This window comes from Helianthus annuus, chromosome 9 (genome assembly GCF_002127325.2).
Source record: "Helianthus annuus cultivar XRQ/B chromosome 9, HanXRQr2.0-SUNRISE, whole genome shotgun sequence".
Taxonomy (NCBI): Eukaryota; Viridiplantae; Streptophyta; class Magnoliopsida; order Asterales; family Asteraceae; genus Helianthus; species Helianthus annuus.
In genome coordinates, this window is record NC_035441.2 from 105,129,565 (window position 1) to 105,148,513 (window position 18,949).

Below are 18,949 nucleotides of genomic sequence, written 5' to 3' on the forward strand. Positions count from 1 at the left end.
CATTACTATGGTTTCTAACATTGGTTTCTAATTCCGACCCAAGTCATTTCGTGTCAGAAACCATATTTCGAATATTATCTCCATTGTATTTATAACATATAGAATAGTTATGTATTCTATAAAAAGGTGTAAGTTTCACTTACCTCGCATCCACGCCACGCTTTTCTTTCCGTTCTTGATTTGTTTGACCCGCTTCCTTTCTCAAGCCTCCACCTAGCTCGTTAAGCGTCAAACTATTTTTAATCATCGTTTCAAGGTGGTTAGTTTAATCATAATTTAATACGATTATTCCACCTTACGCATTTCATATAAAAAATTACCATTTATTGTATTATAGGTCAGTTTGACTTTTTGAAAGTCAAACATCCCTTAATATCTAAAATGCACATTCATGTTCATTAGCTAGTTTAGGCATTTTCAATTTACCCAGTTTTAAGCCATCGTTCTAACTAATCTTTTAATTCGAGTTCGTGCTATTACTAACATTAAGTTAGCCTAGCTCTTGATTATCGAAGACACTATATTTCTTTATTTCACAAAATCTACGGGTTTTCCTCCATAAGGGAAACCTGTTTTGTCATGATATTTGGTATTTACCCGAATACTTATCCAAATCAAGTTCTATCTACGAACTAGTAGGCACCCAATTTTACTTAGGCATTTTAACGAGCACCTTGTGGGCAAGATTCGTATACTTCTTTTGTCAAGTTCTTGATTAACTTCCAACCAAGTTTCAAGCATCAATTTCAAGCCCTTATGTCTAGTGTTTATAAGTTACAACTAGAACTTGCATTACTTACCTAATGTTCATCTATTTTAACACTATAATTCTAGTGTTCATCCCATAGTCATAAAACCCACTTAGCACCTACATAACTAGTTAACCAAAACACTAATTTATGGTGCTAAATTAGCGAGTTTACATCTAGGGTTTGTTTTCAAGCAATCATACAACACTAATTCAGCCATAGCCTCTCTAATCCATACATAATTCGCGATTATGAAGATTACTCAAATTTTGCAACTTCACAAATCATCAAATTTTTACATACCTTATGATCCCCATGACTAGGTGATCACGAATTTGTAATCATGCAGACGATTCAGGCTTGATTTGAGCTTTGATTTGGAGGATTTGTTGAACTAGGGTTTGAGCTCCCCTGGCTCCTTCTTCTGATCGCATACGTACACACATGTATGTGTTTTTTTTTATATAAGTGTTTTAATAAAACACTTCTCTAGTTACCCTTGTTTAGCCCCTCAAGTTTAGAGATTCATAAATGAAACTATAACTCATAGTTCATTATTTAGTTACCCATTACTAACTAGGTTAATTTTACCTAGTTAACTTAGTGGGTTCCGGGAGTTAAAACCCGTTTTATTTTAAGTCCCGTTAAATCGGGCCTTTTATCCATTCTATTTTCCTGGAAGCTCTTATTCGCTTTTAATTAATATTAGGATTATTCACTTGATTCCTAATATTTTCCGGTTTACTTTTACCGCTAACGGTACTTTCCCCGTCTTTAGTATTAACATGGTTTAATTACCAAACTTGTTTTAGGGGTGTTACAATTTATTATTTGTTAAGGTTATTATTATTTGATTTATCATTTATCTTTGATTTTGTTTGTTACTATGAAATCTATCAATTTGATTGAGTTATTCAACATACAGAAAATATTATTCATCAATATCATTTCGTTTTGTCTGCTAGGTGACGTGTTGTCTGGGGACCAATCTGGAGAAGGGTCGGTTCATCTGGGGGTATTGCAAGAATGGTTTTGTATTCACTGGTGGAATACACACGCCGTCGCAATCCTGTTTATCGTCGTTTTCACCATGCTTCCATTGGTTTTATACCGCCGTGTTGGTCAGTATCATCTCTGATAGCGACATTAACCTAATTGCTTTTTTAATTCTTAAAGTTAATTTGTTATCTGTAATTATTTATGAACTAAACAGAACTTCTAGCAAAGAGCTCAGCAGTGGCGGTTCTGCTGGCTGTGGTGTTTGCTGGAATATGTACAGCCATGGCGGTCGTCGCTGCGGTCAAAGGTCAGTCAAAGAGTATCAGAATGTTACCGCAGCTGGATGATCAAGCTGCCTTCTTCAACCTCTTTACTGCCATCCCTGTTATTGTCACTGCTTTTACTTTCCATTTCAATGGTAAGAATTGATCAATACCTTCTAATTTACCAAAATATGTGATCATGGAGTAAACTTAGGGGTAACAATTAGAGTAAAGTTCCCGTACAAATAACTTTAACGTACTATACGTACGAATAGCATGAAAAAGACAAAAAAACACGGTGGCATTTTTGTAATTATTTGTTCGTAGTGTAATTATCAAAATTACTCTACAAAGATCCTGTAGAGTAATTTTGATCTTGTAGAGTAATTTTGTAAAATATTCTTGTAAAGTAATTTTGATCTTGTAGAGTAATTTTGTAAAATATTCTTGTAAAGTAATTTTGATCTTGTAGAGTAATTTTGTAAAATGTTTTTATAGGGTAATTTTGATCAAAAAACTATATCTTACCAAAAAAACTTAAGCCCCCCAACCCCCCAAAAACCTAAAAAAAAAACCTAACCCCTCCCCCCCCCCCCCCCAAACTAAATGCTAAAAACTAAACCATAAAGCTAAACCTCATAACTAAATGCTAAAAATATTTACAAAATTACTCTACAAGATCAAAATTACTCTACAGGAACATTTTACAAAATTACGCTACAAGATCAAAATTACTCTACATGATCATTTGTAGAGTAATTTTGAATTGTATGTTGTTTGATAAACCTACAGAGTAATTTTGATTCATTTGTAGAGTAATTTTGATGTAGAGTAATTTTGATACACTAGTAGAACAATTTTGATAATTACTCTGCAAAAACATTTTACAAAATTACTCTAGAAAAGATCAAAATTACTCTACAGGATCATTTGTAAAGTAATATTGATAATTACTAATAATTACAAAAATGCCACCGCGTTTTTTCAGCAAAACTTTCAATTCGTACGTTTTGTACGTTAAAGTTATTTGCATTTGATCTTTTGTCATAACAATTAAGCCAGGTTGAGGGTTGAATTATGAATCAAACTCAACTCATTATTCATGGGGGCTAAACTCTTAAAAATCCAATATCTTACACTAAAAAAAACAAGTTTCGGAAATTTTCAGAAAAATTAACGCTACAAGTTGTAATTCATTTATCTAATGAGTTAGACGGTTTGACAAGTTGTAAATGAATTGTAAACACGTTAAACGGATCAATGATCGATTGGTGGGCTGCAATAACGTAGGGAGTAAATGAGTTTGAGCCAGAGCCTTAATGGTGACTATTTTAATAAATAAGTTCAAGCTCGAGCTTCAGATGCCGAATTTGACTAGGCTTGTGAGTCTAAACGTGTTTTTAATTAATATAAATATAACAGCTTTTATTAAATAAAATAAAATAAATATATAGTTAGATAGTAAAAGTTATTGTACATATATTAAACTAACTAAATTAGTATATACACACACAATTAAATATATGTAAGCATGGCCGTTGTAACACCCCGTATTTTCGAATGTCAAAGTCAAAGTCCAAGTCAAGTTTGACTTCTTTGACTGAAAATAGTCTATTTTATGTTTTGTATTATGTGGAGTAAGTGTTGTTTATCAAGGAATCGAAGTAATCGAATGTTTAATCAACGCAAAACGATTTACGACTGTGAATAGTAGGAAGTAACAATGCGATAAAGTCAATCAATCAATAATCAAACTAATCGAATCATCAATCGAACTCGAAACTCGAATTATGCCAAATTGGTGTTATTATACGTGTGTGTGTGCCTTATGTGTTACCTGTGCGTGTTTACTTTATGTTATGTGTGGTGATCAATCGAATCGAAACTCGAAACTCAATCGAAATCGAATATGGAATGTAGATGCTTGTATGTAGATACAGTGGTTGGGATTAAAAGTAATTTGAATAGGAAACTCTATCGTATTCATATCGTCTTCAATCGAAATCGAAATATCAGAAATCGTCGCACCTAACACTCGAAACAGGCTGTGGGTCGATCAGGTTCCTAGCCGATCGAACAGCCCAGCCGATCGAACAGGCTGTTCGATCGAGCAGGCTGTCCAATCGGGAAGCCTGGCCGATCGGCCAGCCCTTTCCCCTTTTGGAAGCCTATAAATTGGCCTGTCATTATCATTCTTTCCACTTTTGGAAACCCTCTGACTGACCAGCTCGTGCTCCCCTTCTTTTCTCAGATTTCTTCCGATTTCGGTAAGTTTTCATCCTAAATCTTGTACTTTCTTGATCAATACATGCTCCTACACCTTTCTATCTTTCAAATCTTGATTTCTAACCGTGAAATCATCAAGATCTAAGCATTCTAGGATGATGTCATCATGGTGTTCTTCAAGAACATCATGTTTTGGCCTCAATCCACCAAGATCACTTGGATCTAGCCGATTTCCACATAAACAAACTAAGATCTATCACAGATCTCAACATTTACATGATGTGAAGGATTGAAAGAATGATTTTCAACTTTCTTTCAAATCTTTTACACTCAATTCCTTCAAACCGGAAGAAACGGAGCTTGAGCCAACCCACTAATCATTCTAATGGTTGTGTGGTTCAAGATTCGGATTCTATCTACGAGGTTCACCGACTTCGGGTTAAACGTTAAACTACCGTTCCGAACCGTTCACCGGCCGGACTTGGGTGATTCCTGTCCGAGCAGGGGAAACAAGTAAGAACGAAAGTGTCATGGTTCAGCTCGTTGTCAAAATACCTCGATATAACGTCAAGCAATCAAAACAGCCAAGTGTTAGACGAACAGGCCGACCAGGTCAGGATGCTGACCGATCGAACAGGTTGTTCGAACGGACAGCCCAACCGATCAGACATGTCAGCCGATCGACCAGGCCAGCCGATCGGCTAGCACATGGCCCCACACTTTGACAATTTCATGAAGTATAGTGTTGAACGAGGTGATGGTCGATCGAACGAGCTGTTCGATAACATTACTCACCGGACATGAGATACTATGCTTCAACCCTTAATCGATTTACAACTCGTTCGAAGTATGGAGTGCCACCCGATCGAACATGATGTTCGATCAGGTGACATCCAGCTGAGGACCTACTATCAAAGTGTCTAACCAATCGGTTAAGCCGGCCGATCGAACGGCCCGTTCGATCGATCGACCTGAAAGGTAAGAACACTTCAATGTTCTCAAATACTACAACGAAAACTTCAAAAGGTCAAACCATCATACACAAACACATCTTACTCAAAGGAAGAAACAATCCACTCGAACAGTCCAACCGAGCGAGCCTACCGGCCGATCGAACAAACTGACCGAACGGACTGTCAAACCGAACGAACAACCCGTTCGATCGAACCTACAGTTCGATCGACCAGGCTGTTCGACCCATCATCACTTGTTTCCATTGATGCGTTACTCATCGTTATGCTATCAAACTATTCAGGCTAACCCTACTCTCAAAGCGCTCCCTTCAATCCATCAATCAATCGCTATGAGTATACTCGAACCCTTTTTGCTTTAGCACTTTTTGGTGTTACATACGTTACTTTTCTAAATCACAATCGAACACACTACTCAATTACTTTATACGCTAACTGATATGCATGTATTACATGACTAAATGAATGCTTGTTGTCATGTTTACACGTGGAATGCTGTCTACCTGCCTTAACGACGTAGTACTATAGTTTGGACTCAGCACCCGTTCACACGGGGGTTGTTAAGGACAATTACTTGCATGGATTACAGTGGTAATCATGTATTGCGAACTGTCTCAGACAATCAACCCGCAGTCATTGGTATCGATAGATCCATGTCGATAATTAACATGCTTCGTTTTCCTCTGTGTACGCGCTGGTTATGCGTAAACTATTTCGAACCCTATATACTATTATCAAACTTGTATGCTCACCTTTACATTTTATGTATTGACTTTATTTTAACGTATGTGACAGGTGTTTAAGATGCATTCTTGCTAGGGAAGCGAGGCTAGAATAAAGCGTCTAGAGCCCCCAACAAATAGTTGTCTATAGCAGTCAATCTAGGGGTCTTTAGAAGCAGAATCAATATTTATTTTACTATGTTTAAATCTGAGTTGTCGGAACAGTATATTTGACTAGATGTTTATCTGTAGTAACTTGTTTTATTATTTGGGATACGGTGTGGGACGTATTATTTAAACTAAATAGTAATAATAGTTGTTGTAGAAACTTTTGGACAATCTGTTTCGCTCAGTGCCATGCCCCGATGATTCCGCTATCGGTTGGGGTGTGACAGATTGGTATTAGAGCCATAACTATAGGGAATTAGGCAAGACACGACCTAGTCCAGGTCGCTGTCTTAGAGACCTAGACTATAGTTAGGAACCAACAGACCAAGCTTATGTGATATCCTATTATTCCTCACCATCACTGCACTCGAATTTTCAAATAGGATCAAGCGATTTAGTCAGGATTAGGTGTGAAAACACCAAACTCTCGACTAAATTGCTTAATTAATGCTGATTTTATCAATTCATCAGTGATTTCTTCATTAATTTTTCAGAACCAACGAGGAGAATTATACCAAATCAGGAGTGAAATCCATATTTTGATGAATAACCTCCTCATATTTTGCAAAAACAAGGAAGAAGTTGCTAAGCTAGGGGTGAAACCTTAACCTGACAACTTGTTCCGGATTTTTATTCCATCTCACCAAAGCCTCGACGGACTCCAACGACCTGAACTCACGAGTATGACCCAAGGAATGCGTGTTGAATGCCCAAGAATCGAGGCAGAAACACGAACCTTAAGGTCGAAAGGTGACAACAAGTCTAATGTGAATAGTTGAACCGCTTTGGGTAGTCAATGTCTATTAGCCGCAGACAATCTATCTCTCGATTTTATGTGTTTCGATTCTGAGCCCGCAACTGCCGACTCTGATCATTCGTCGATTTTATATGTTTTGTGTGTATATATCTGTTATGTGTTTAATTTTGATGTTCACTCGATTTTTGCTACCACTTCGATTAACACACACGACTCGTATTTCTTTTCTATCTCAAAACGATAACAAGTCGCTGCAATTTTAGACAATATTGTGCTACGATTATACTATACTATTCGACACGCTATACGACTACACGATTCTGTTGGTGCACTGAATGTATGTTGACTACGTCTTATCGAGTCTTATGTCTAGATAGGTTAAATGAATGCACAATAGTGATTGAATTAGGGTTTGGTCATGTTTTAGGAAGCCTGTCCATTTGAACATGTCCTGTCCGTTTGAAGATGTCCTGTCCGTTTGAAGAGGGTTCCGTTTGAACTGGGTGTGTCACCTTCAAACGGAATGGCTGGCACTATATATAGGAGTTGTGCATGCTTATTTGAAACGGACATGTGTGTGTGTATGTGAGTCGAGGTGCTGCCAAATTTTTGTCAGAATCATTGTAAAAGACTCAGGAAATCAGTAATAGAAAGAAATTGAAAGGAACAAGCTATTGTGACTTTGTTTACTCTGATTCCGCCTTTGTAAACAAAGATGAACTACCTTTACTGACTGTTTAGGGTCACCGGAACGATCCAACAAATGCTACTCGATATGCTAATCACGACCGAACATACGAATGACACGCGAGCTTTGATTGATAGGTTTCTGTATTCTGACTGCATCTGTGATTAAATGCCTATGTGCTTATGTACTTCTATGATTCTTTGTTGTATGTGCTTCTGTGCTTCGATGATTACGTGAATCTGTGGTTATGTGCTTACGTGTTTATGTGATATGTGTTTCGACGTGTTCTTGAGCTTTAGAAAGTAGTAGACGTGTGAGGTGAGATTCGATTCGTTGTGTCTGAGACCTACGACTATGTCTGTTGCAGACCATGTCGTCATCTGGACACCGAACCCCACTTACCCGCCAAGAGAAGAGAAACAAGCGTATCGCTGCTATCATCGCCAAGCAAGTGGCAAAAGCTGCGAGCGAGGTGTATGAAAACGTCAGCAAATCGTCTGAAGAGTCGTGAACCGATGCTCCTAAAGATGCTAACAAGACCGTTTTCAGCTTCAAACAGTTTAAGGCATGCGGACCCAAAGAGTTTACCGGAGAAGATGGCCCTACCGCCATGTTTCAATGGTTTGATTCAGTTGAAGTCACTCTGCGCCAAAGCGGCTGTCCTGAAAATCTCCGTACCCTCAATGCGACCAGTGTCTTCCAGTCCCGATCTCTAGACTGGTGGACGGCCGAACGAAACAAACGTGGGAATGATGCAGCTTATGAGCTGACTTGGGAAGAGCTGAAGGCCATCATGATGGACGAATTCTGCCCTCCCCATGAACGCCAAAAGCTGGAGGACGAGTTTTGGAACATCAAACAGAAGGACGGAGACAACGCTGCTTTAACTGCTCGCTTCAAGCAGCATAGCATTATCTGTCTCGATCAAGTCAAGACTCTAGACATGGCCATCAAAAAGTACATTCGAGCTCTACCTGATTGTGTTGCCGACTTTGTTCACGCCGCCAAGACATCATCAATTGAAGAAACCTACTTGCTTGCCGCTGAGATCAATGACAAGCGAGTAAAAGCTGGTTTCTGGGATAAGCCATCCAAGTCTCTACATCAAGCTACTACTGCACCAACCACCGACTCCACTGCTCAACCATCCAAGTCATCACGTCGCAAGAAGAAGCACAACAACAGCAGCTCCAACAACAAGAACTGTGCTGTCACAACAACTGCTACCCCTCTGCAAGCCGTACCGGCTCAGCAGCAGTCTCATCACCGACCAACTCTAGTGACCACAGGACCCCACCCGCTCTGCCCGACATGCTCATATCATCATCCGGTGGGAATCGCCTATCGTTTCTGCGCTCACTGCAATCTATACGATCATTTCACTGCGAACTGTCGCTATGGTCCCCGAAACACAGCAGCTCCTGCCGCCGCTCATCAAGCTCTACTCCCAGCCCCTCAAGGCCAACCCGCAGCCCAAGCACCTGTGGTCAATGCTCGAGTCTGCTTTGCATGTGGTGATCCTAACCACTTTGCAAACATGTGCCCGAACAAGGTGGTGAAACAAGAGCCCCAGCAGCAGCAGCAGCAACAAGCAGCCCGTGCCAGAACCTTCAACATCAATGCTCGTCAAGCTCAGGCTGACAACAACGTGGTTAATGGTACGTTCCTTGTGAATGGTATTTATGCATCATGTTTGTTTGATACTAGAGCCGATAACTGCTTTGTGACGTTTGAATTCGAGAAGCTCCGTAGTCGTAAGCGCTCTTATCTTCCCTCGTCATTTGAAGTCGAAGTCGTTACTGGAAGAACTGTCGCCGTTAACTCTGTACTCCGTGATTATACCCTCGAGTTCAACAATCATATCTTCCCAATCGACCTTATTCCGATGCAACTCGGAAGTTTCGACATCATAGTGGGCATGGACTTTCTTCGCGAAAACCATGCTGAAGTTGTGTGTTTTGATAAGATGATTCGATTCTCGCTCGTGAATGGTGATCTTTCATGTGTGTACGGTGAAACTGCTTCAAAAGGTCTCAAGCTCATGTCATGTATCCAAGCCAGCAAGTATCTCCATAAGGAATACCGAGCTTTCTTGGCCAACATTGTAGTAGTGGAGAAGGAAAAGAAAAAGAAGGTTGAAGTCGAAGACATTCCAGTGGTTCGTGAATTTCCTCAGGTGTTCCCTGATGATCTTCCCGGACTACCGCCAAGTCGTGATATCGACTTTCGTATCGACCTTATTCCTGGAGCTAACCCTGTTCCCAAAGCCCCTTATCGACTCGCTCCATCCGAAATGCGGGAACTCTCGAACCAACTCCAGGAGTTGCTTGAAAAAGGCTTTATTCGCCCGAGCACCTCTCCTTGGGGCGCGCCAGTCCTTTTTGTTAAAAAGAAGGATGGGTCGTTCAGGATGTGCATCGATTATCAGGAATTGAATAAGTTAACCATCAATTGCGCATTCAAGAGGAAGACATCCCCAAAACCGCTTTTCGAACTCGATACGGCCATTATGAATTCGTTGTTATGCCTTTTGGTTTAACAAACACACCCGCGGTTTTCATGGATCTGATGAATCAAGTGTGTAAGCTATTTCTAGACCGTTTCGTCATCGTGTTCATCGACGATGTCTTGATTTATTCCAAATCGAAAGGCGAACACGTGCAACATCTACGTTTAGTTCTCGAGCTACTCCAGGGAAACCAACTCTATGCCAAGTTCTCCAAGTGTGAATTCTGGCTGGAGGAGGTTCAGTTTCTGGGTCACATCGTTAATAGTCAAGGTATTCATGTCGATCCCGCGAAGATTGAAGCAGTTAAGAGCTGGATTACGCCTAAGAACCCGTCTGAAGTTCGTTCTTTTCTCGGGCTAGCGGGCTATTACCGACGATTTATCGAAGGATTCTCTAAGATCGCTGTGCCGCTTGCCGCCCTTACCCATAAAGACAAGCCTTTTGTTTGGGGAACTGAATAAGAGTCTGCTTTTCAAGCCCACGAGCATATGCTCTGCAATGCTCCTATCCTCACGTTGCCCGACGGAAACAACGATTTCATTGTCTATTGTGATGCTTCCAACCTTGGTCTTGGCTGTGTTCTCATGCAATGGGACAAGGTTATAGCTTACGCATCTCGTCAGCTCAAAATCCACGAGAAGAACTATACAACCCATGATCTCGAGCTAGGCGCAGTTGTTTTTGCACTGAAGATTTGGCGACACTACCTGTATGGTACCAAGTGTACGATCTTCACCGATCACAGGAGTTTACAACACATCTTTAATTAGAAAGAACTTAATATGCGTCAACGCCGATGGGTAGAACTTCTTAACGATTACGACTGTGAGATCCGTTATCACCCAGGCAAGGCAAATGTTGTTGCCGACGCGCTCAGCAGACGGAGTTATTTGCTCAGTATTCGCAATACCCAAGCCCAGCATGATCTCGAAACCCTCATCCGCGAAGCCCCGCATGCTTGTTTTAACGAGCGCACCTTGAAGAAAGAGAGGATCTATCACGATGGAGCTCAGCTTGTAAGCAAAGCAGATGGGATTTTCTATTATCTGGACCGAATTTGGATCCCTAAGCGGACCGATTTGTGAAAGATTATAATGAACGAAGCCCACAAATCCCGATACTCTATTCATCTCAGTGCCGACAAAATGTACCAGGACCTTCGATACAAGTACTGGTGGCCGGGAATGAAAAGAGATATCGCCCTCTATGTTGGAAGTTGCCTGACTTGTGCGAGAGTTAAGGCTGAACATCAACGACCGTCCGGCTTACTCGAACAACCTCCAATCCTATATGGAAGTGGGAGAATATAGCTATGGATTTCATAACCAAACTTCCGCCCACGCTATCAGGTCACGACAGCATTTGGGTTATAGTTGATCGTCTGACCAAATCAGCCCACTTTTTGCCAATACAGGAGGAATTCAAGGTAGAACGACTAGCCCGAATCTACACCGACGAGATCATTTGTAATCATGGTACGCCTCGTGACATCATTTCAGATCGTGATGCTAGGTTTACTTCGCGATTGTGGGAAACGTTTCAAGCAGCTCTTGGTACGACGCTTAACCTGAGTACCGCATTCCATCCTCAAACCGACGAACAGACTGAAAGAACGATCCGTACACTTGAAGACATGCTACGTGCGTGTGTCATAGACTTCGGTGGTAGTTGGAACAAATACCTACCGTTAGTCGAATTCTCGTACAACAACAGCTATCATGCCAGCATCCAAATGGCACCATTCGAGGCCTTATGTGGAAGAAGATGTCGTTCGCCTATTGTGTGGCACGAGATCGGTCACTCGCAATTAACCAGTCCCGAGTTACTACAAGAAACGACCGACAAAATCCTCCAGATTCGAGACAACTTGTCGAAAGCCAGGGATAGACAGAAAAGTTACGCCGATAGAAGACGCAAGCCCCATGAATTTGACGTTGTCGACTACGTACTCCTAAAGGTATCACCTTGGAAGGGTGTGGTCAGATTCGGCAAGAAAGGGAAACTAGCGCCTCAATATGTTGGACCTTTTAAGATTCTGGAAAGGATCGGCAAGGTTGCCTACAGACTCGAACTACCGGAGGAACTTAGTAACGTCCACCCGACTTTCCATGTGTCAAACCTCCGAAAATGCCTAGCTGATCATGATCTGATTGTACCTCTCGACGACCTTCAAGTCAATGAAACGCTGCATTTCGTGGAAAAGCCTGTCGAAATCATGGATCGCCAAACCAAGCAACTCAGACGTTCGCGCATCCCTATCGTGAAAGTCCGATGGGAAGGCAAACGAGGCGCAGAGTTCACCTGGGAACTCGAAAGCGACATGAAGGCTAAGTACCCGCAGTTGTTTAAATGAAGATCTTAAGCGAGAAAATGGTAAGATCATCCATGGTGCTGTGCAGCTTCGAGCCTAATTTCGGGACGAAATTCCCTAAACAAGGGGAGGCTATAACACCCCGTCTTTTCGAATGTCAAAGTTAAAGTCAAAGTCAAAGTCCAAGTCAAGTTTGATTTATTTGACTGCAAATAGTCTATTTTATGTTTTGTATTATGTGGAGTAAGTGTTGTTTATCAAGGAATCGAAGTAGTCGAATGTTTAATCGACGCAAAACGATTTACGACTGTGAATAGTAGGAAGTAACAATGCGATAAAGTCAATCAATCAATAATCAAACTAATCGAATCATCAATCGAACTCGAAACTGGAATTATGCGAAATTGGTGTTATTATACGTGTGTGTGTGCCTTATGTGTTACCTGTGCGTATTTACTTTATGTTATGTGTGGTGATCAATCGAATCGAAACTCGAAACTCAATCGAACTCAATCGAAATCGAAATCGAATATGGAATGTAGATGCTTGTATGTAGATATAGTGGTTGGGATTAAAAGTAATTTGAATAGGAAACTCTATCGTATTCATATCGTCTTCAATCGAAATCGAAATATCAGAAATCGTCGCACCTATCACTCGAAACAGGCTGTGGATCGATCAGGTTCCTAGCCGATCGAACAGCCCAGCCGATCGAACAGGCTGTTCGATCGAGCAGGCTGTCCGATCGGGAAGCCTGGCCGATCGGCCAGCCCTTTCCCCTTTTGGAAGCCTATAAATAGGCCTGTCGTTATCATTCTTTCCACTTTTGGAAACCCTCTGACCGACCAGCTCGTGCTCCCCTTCTTTTCTCATATTTCTTCCGATTTCGGTAAGTTTTCATCCTAAATCTTGTACTTTCTTGATCAATACATGCTCCTACACCTTTCTGTCTTTCAAATCTTGATTTCTAACCGTGAAATCATCAAGATCTAAGCATTCTAGGATGATGTCATCATGGTGTTCTTCAAGAACATCATGTTTTGGCCTCAATCCACCAAGAATCACTTAGATCTAGCCGATTTCCACATAAACAAACTAAGATCTATCACAGATCTCAACATTTACATGATGTGAAGGATTGAAAGAATGATTTTCAACTTTCTTTCAACTCTTTTACACTCAATGCCTTCAAACCGGTAGAAACAGAGCTTGAGCCAACCCACTAATCATTCTAATGGTTGTGTGGTTCAAGATTCGGATTCTATCTACGAGGTTCACCGACTTCAGGTTAAACGTTAAAATACCATTCCGAACCTTCACCGGCCGGACTTGGGTGATTCCTATCCGAGCAGGGGAAACAAGTAAGAACGAAAGTGTCATGGTTCAGCTCGTTGTCAAAATACCTCGATATAACGTCAAACAATCAAACCAGCCAAGTGTTAGACGAACAGGCCGACCGGGTCAGGATGCTGACCGATCGAACAGGTTGTTCGAACGGACAGCCCAACCGATCGGACATGTCAGCCGATCGACCAGGCCAGCCGATCAGCTAGCACATGGCCCCACACTTTGACAATTTCATAAAGTATAGTGTTGAACGAGGTGATGCTCGATCGAACGAGCTGTTCGATAACATTACTCATCGGATCATGAGATACTATGCTTCAACCCTTAATCGATTTACAACTCGTTCGAAGTATAGAGTGCCACCCGATCGAACATGCTGTTCGATCAGGTGACATCTAGCTGAGGACCTACTACCGAAGTGTCTAACCGATCGGTTAAGCCGGCCGATCGAACGGCCCGTTCGATCGATCGACCTGAAAGGTAAGAACACTTCAATGTTCTCAAATACTACAACGAAAACTTCAAAAGGTCAAGCCATTATACACAAACACATCCTACTCAAAGGAAGAAACAATCCACTCGAACAGTCCAACCGATCGAGCCTACCGGCCGATCGAACAGACTGACCGAACGGACTGTCAAACCGAACGAACAACCCGTTTGATCGAACCTACAGTTCGATCGACCAGGCTGTTCGACCCATCATCACTTGTTTCCATTTACGCGTTACTCATCGTTATGCTATCAAACTATTCAGGCTAACCTTACTCTCAAAGCGCTCCCTTCAATCCATCAATCAATCGCTGTGAGTATACTCGAACCCTTTTTGCTTTAGCACTTTTGGGTGTTACATACGTTACTTATCTAAATCTCAATCGAACACACTACTCAATTACTTTATACGCTAACCGATATGCATGTATTGCGTGACTAAATGAATGCTTGTTGTTATGTTTACACGTGGAATGTTGTCTACCTGCCTTAACGACGTAGTACTATAGTTTGGACTCAGCACCCATTCACACGGGGGTTGTTAAGGACAATTACTTGCATGGATTACGGTGGTAATCATGTATTGCGAACTGTCTCGGACAGTCAACCCACAGTCATTGGTATCGATAGATCCATGTCGATAATTAACATGCTTCGTTTTCCTCTGTGTACATGCTGGTTATGCGTAAACTATTTCGAACCCTATATACTATTATCAAACTTGTATGCTCACCTTTACATTTTATGTATTGACTTTATTTTAACGTATGTGACAGGTGTTTAAGATGCATTCTTGCTAGGGAAGCGAGGCTAGAATAAAGCGTCTAGAGCCCCCAACAAATAGTTGTCTGTAGCAGTCAATCTAGGGATCTTTAGAAGCAGAATCAATATTTATTTTACTATGTTTAAATTTGAGTTGTCGGAACAGTATATTTGACTAGATGTTTATCTGTAATAACTTGTTTTATTATTTGGGATACGGTATGGGACGTATTATTTAAACTAAATAGTAATGATAGTTCTTGTGGAAACTTCTGGACAATCTGTTTCGCTCAGTGCCATGCCCCGATGATTCCGCCATCGGTTGGGGTGTGATAGCCGTCTCCGAAAATTACAAAAAAATTTTTGGCCCTGTTCGAGATAAAAAATTTGGGCTCTATTCGCAAATCTTCATATAATATAAACTCATCAATCGTTCAATCAAATATATAAATACAACGATAATTGTTATGGAATTGATAAAAACAAATTAACAAAAATAGAATTATAAGAATTTTATACTACAATCTCAAGATTATCCACCCCACAAAACCCTAGATTCGCCATTTGAAACACCTCCTGCGTCGATGATGATGATAATATCCTTGATTTCACACTCGATTTCGACCTATAAATCCTCCTCTGTTGCGACGATGATGAATCGTCGTCTGATGATGATGAACAACTGAACGTGAATCCCCCAGGCCCCAAGTCTACGTTCCGTTTTCCCATCCCCGCCCACCCCCAGGGCCCGATATTTCGAGGGGCACGTTTTTTATGAAAAAAAACCCGGTATCTATATATAAAATATTTTTTTAATCGGGTACATCCATACAAACACCAACATAGGCCCCCTTACAAAACTATTCTTATGGTTTAGATTAGTTATTAACCTCTTTGGCATTAGTTTTAGACCTTTAGTGAGCCAAATACCCAATTTCGTTAAGGCCTAAGGGTATATTTTTTCGAGCTCGAACAGGGTACACGAATTCTCAGGGCCGGCCCTGCGGTTTCCCACATGACAATTGGGTTATAATTTTGAAAAACTTTTGTTTATTAGCCACTTGTGTCTTGGGGGTGAGCTTGCTAATTGGGTTTATAAAACTTTGGGCCTTATTTATAAAACTTTTAATTGGGTTTTAAACTTGTTATACAAAACCCTTATTTATAAAAATCCAGATTTTTTAAATATATATATATATATATATATATAAGAATTTAAAAAATTTTCGGGCCCTATATTCATTTGGGCCCTGATCGCAGGCCCACCCTGCACCTCCTTGTAGCCGGCACTGTATGTAAGGATAATTATATGTGTATGTGAATAAATAACTAACTTTTTAATAATAAAAAAAAGCAAAGCCTGAGCCCGAGCCAAGTTAGAGCTGAAATCTATTAAGGAGTCGAGCTTGACCTGAGTTCTAAACAAAGTGATCTCAAGCTCTCTTAACTTAGAAGAAGGTGAGCTTGATGTCACGGGGTTACTTTTCGACCCCCGTGTGGCGTCTCCAAGTCCCGGGGGACAAGCCAATCCATCCCGCTTCTTTGTGTGGGCCATTGGTTTCGTCCTGCCTTGGACTCATCAGGAGAGCGGCGCCAGCTCTCGACGAGTGGTGCGTTCGTCATTTGCACGACTAGGCACGTACACCTTTTCATTGACACTGACTCTGTCCCCCGATAAAGTCCGGGACTAGCCAGTAACCCAAGCGTTCAAGCACAGTCCATAGCATTGCGATCTTCAAACATTTGGCCCGTGACACTCTCCCACCACCATTTCATGCACGTCCTCGTGCATGCTCGCCGTCCCATACCGGCTCGCATACTTGACAATGCATGATCCCCTTATGTTGAGCATGATTCACTTTGGGAGGGTAGGACACCCGAAAGCACAACAACAATGATCTTCTGTCGTGCATGTTCAATATAGTACGTCAGTTTTGGTTATAAGTGGCGCTGACGTCCGCCGCATCGGATTAGGTGCTGATGATTCACCTTGTTTCAGGAATACGGGGACCTGAATAGTTGTAGCAGCTTTCACAAAACTTCCTTTTTTACGGCGCTGCTTGAACCGTAGATTTTAGAACATAACACGGAGGGCTTCACTGCAACTATACTTAAGCGGCTCTCACGATCCCATACTCGCGGAGTACAAAGACCTTTGCCGAAGCAAACCCATATTTGGTCTTCTCCCACCACCATTGCGCAACCATACTCTAAATGTTAAGCTCATTTGGTTAAGAGTCACGTTCCAACGTATCCGAGAATCGTTCTGCTCTGATACCAATTGTCACGGGGTTACTTTTCGACCCCCGTGTGGCGTCCCCAAGTCCCCGGGGATAAGCCAATCCATCCCGCTTCTTTCTGTGGGTCACTGGTTTCGTCCCGCCTTGGACTCATCAGGAGAGTGGCGCCAGCTCTCGACCAGTGGTGCGTTCGTCGTTTGCACGACTAGGCACGTACACCTCTTCATTGACACTGACTCCGTCCTCCGATAAAGTCCGGGACTAGCCAGTAACCCAAGCGTTCAAGCACAGCCCATAGCATTGCGATCTTCAAACATTTGGCCCGTGACATTGAGCTCTCTCTAGTTAAAGGAGCTTAGCTTGGCCCGAGCCTGAAATTAAATGAGTTGAATTTAGACTCGGGTCAACTTGTTAACACCCCTAAATAAACAGGTTGACCTTAACAAAATACATATGTATAATTTATTATAGTTTAACTAATAATATGAACACGACTTTGTTAAAATGACACCCTAAAACCTGATTATATATGTTTGTGTTTGTTGTAACAGTACATGCTATTGGTATGGAGTTAGGAAAACCTGCAGCAATGGCTTCTGCAGTTAGAATATCTCTAATACTTTGTGCTCTTATATACTTCTCTATCGGCCTATTCGGGTACATTTTATTCGGGGACTCAATTGAAGCCGACATTCTAGTAAACTTCGATGAAGCAACCGGATCAACGATTGGATCATTGTTAAATGACACAGTGCGATTAAGCTACGCATTACACTTGATGCTGGTGTTCCCTTTGCTAAACTTCTCATTGAGGTCAAACATTGATGAACTCCTTTTCCCCAACAAGTCTCTTCTTGTTAAAGACACAAAAAGATTTCTTTGCCTCACATTTGTCCTGTTAGCAACAGCTTACCTCATTGCCATAGCCATTCCAAATATATGGTATTTCTTTCAGTTCATGGGATCAACATCAGCTGTTTGCATCGCATTCATTTTCCCTGGCGCGCTTGCTCTAAGGTAAATCGTTTGTGTGCACACGCATTATTCACCGTTACATGATGTGTATGTTTTTACGCAATTATGCAAACGAACCCACAGCATGGGCGTAGGATAATAGGGGTGGGAGGGGGCAGCCGACCCCCCGAACTTTCCGTTCAGTACTGGGGAGTATGTAGTTTTCGTATAGAAATTTTTGGGTATATACGTTTTTGACCCCCTGGTTTTATAGAAATATTTTGTTTGGACGTAAGTAAAATGTAGCTAATGGTTATATGCGTAAAAAAATTTCTACAGCACACTTGAAAGTATGTCTAATATTGGTGATTTTCTAAAAAGTTTTAATTTTTATGCAGAGATGTTCATGGTATATCTTCAAGAAAGGACAAGATAATTGGAGCTACTATGATAATTCTGGCTCTAATTACAAGCACTATTGCAATCTCCTCCAACCTCTACACTTTAGGAAATTAGTTAAGATTCTTTTGTTAGAATTTATTGTATAACTATAATTACCACCCGCCGCAATGCGGCGGGGATTCATTAGTTATATATCATATTAGATGAAATGCAAATGTTTTTTACATGAACGCGAGCCTGTGTGCAAAACATAGAAAAGAATAACTAAATCGATCCCTGACCTGCGCGTTGCGACAGACTTATCAAACGGGAAAGAGTAGACGTGCTGCGATGGGCCTGTCAAACGGCAAAAGTAGATGAAAAAACGTTGAACCCCACACGCACGTTAC

The 18,949-nt window shown here is 41.2% G+C and overlaps 1 protein-coding gene across 1 annotated transcript; it reads left to right on the forward strand.

Annotated features, from left to right (window-relative positions):
• Window positions 1–1,932: 1,932 nt before the first annotated feature.
• LOC110876027 (amino acid transporter AVT6C) lies at window positions 1,933–18,706 on the forward strand. Its single transcript, XM_022124211.2, has 3 exons — window positions 1,933–2,166; window positions 17,756–18,221; window positions 18,557–18,706. Exons 1-3 carry the CDS (start codon window positions 2,031–2,033, stop codon window positions 18,672–18,674), a joined length of 720 nt encoding a protein of 239 aa, XP_021979903.2. The 5' UTR covers window positions 1,933–2,030; the 3' UTR covers window positions 18,675–18,706.
• The last annotated feature ends 243 nt before the right edge of the window (window positions 18,707–18,949 follow it).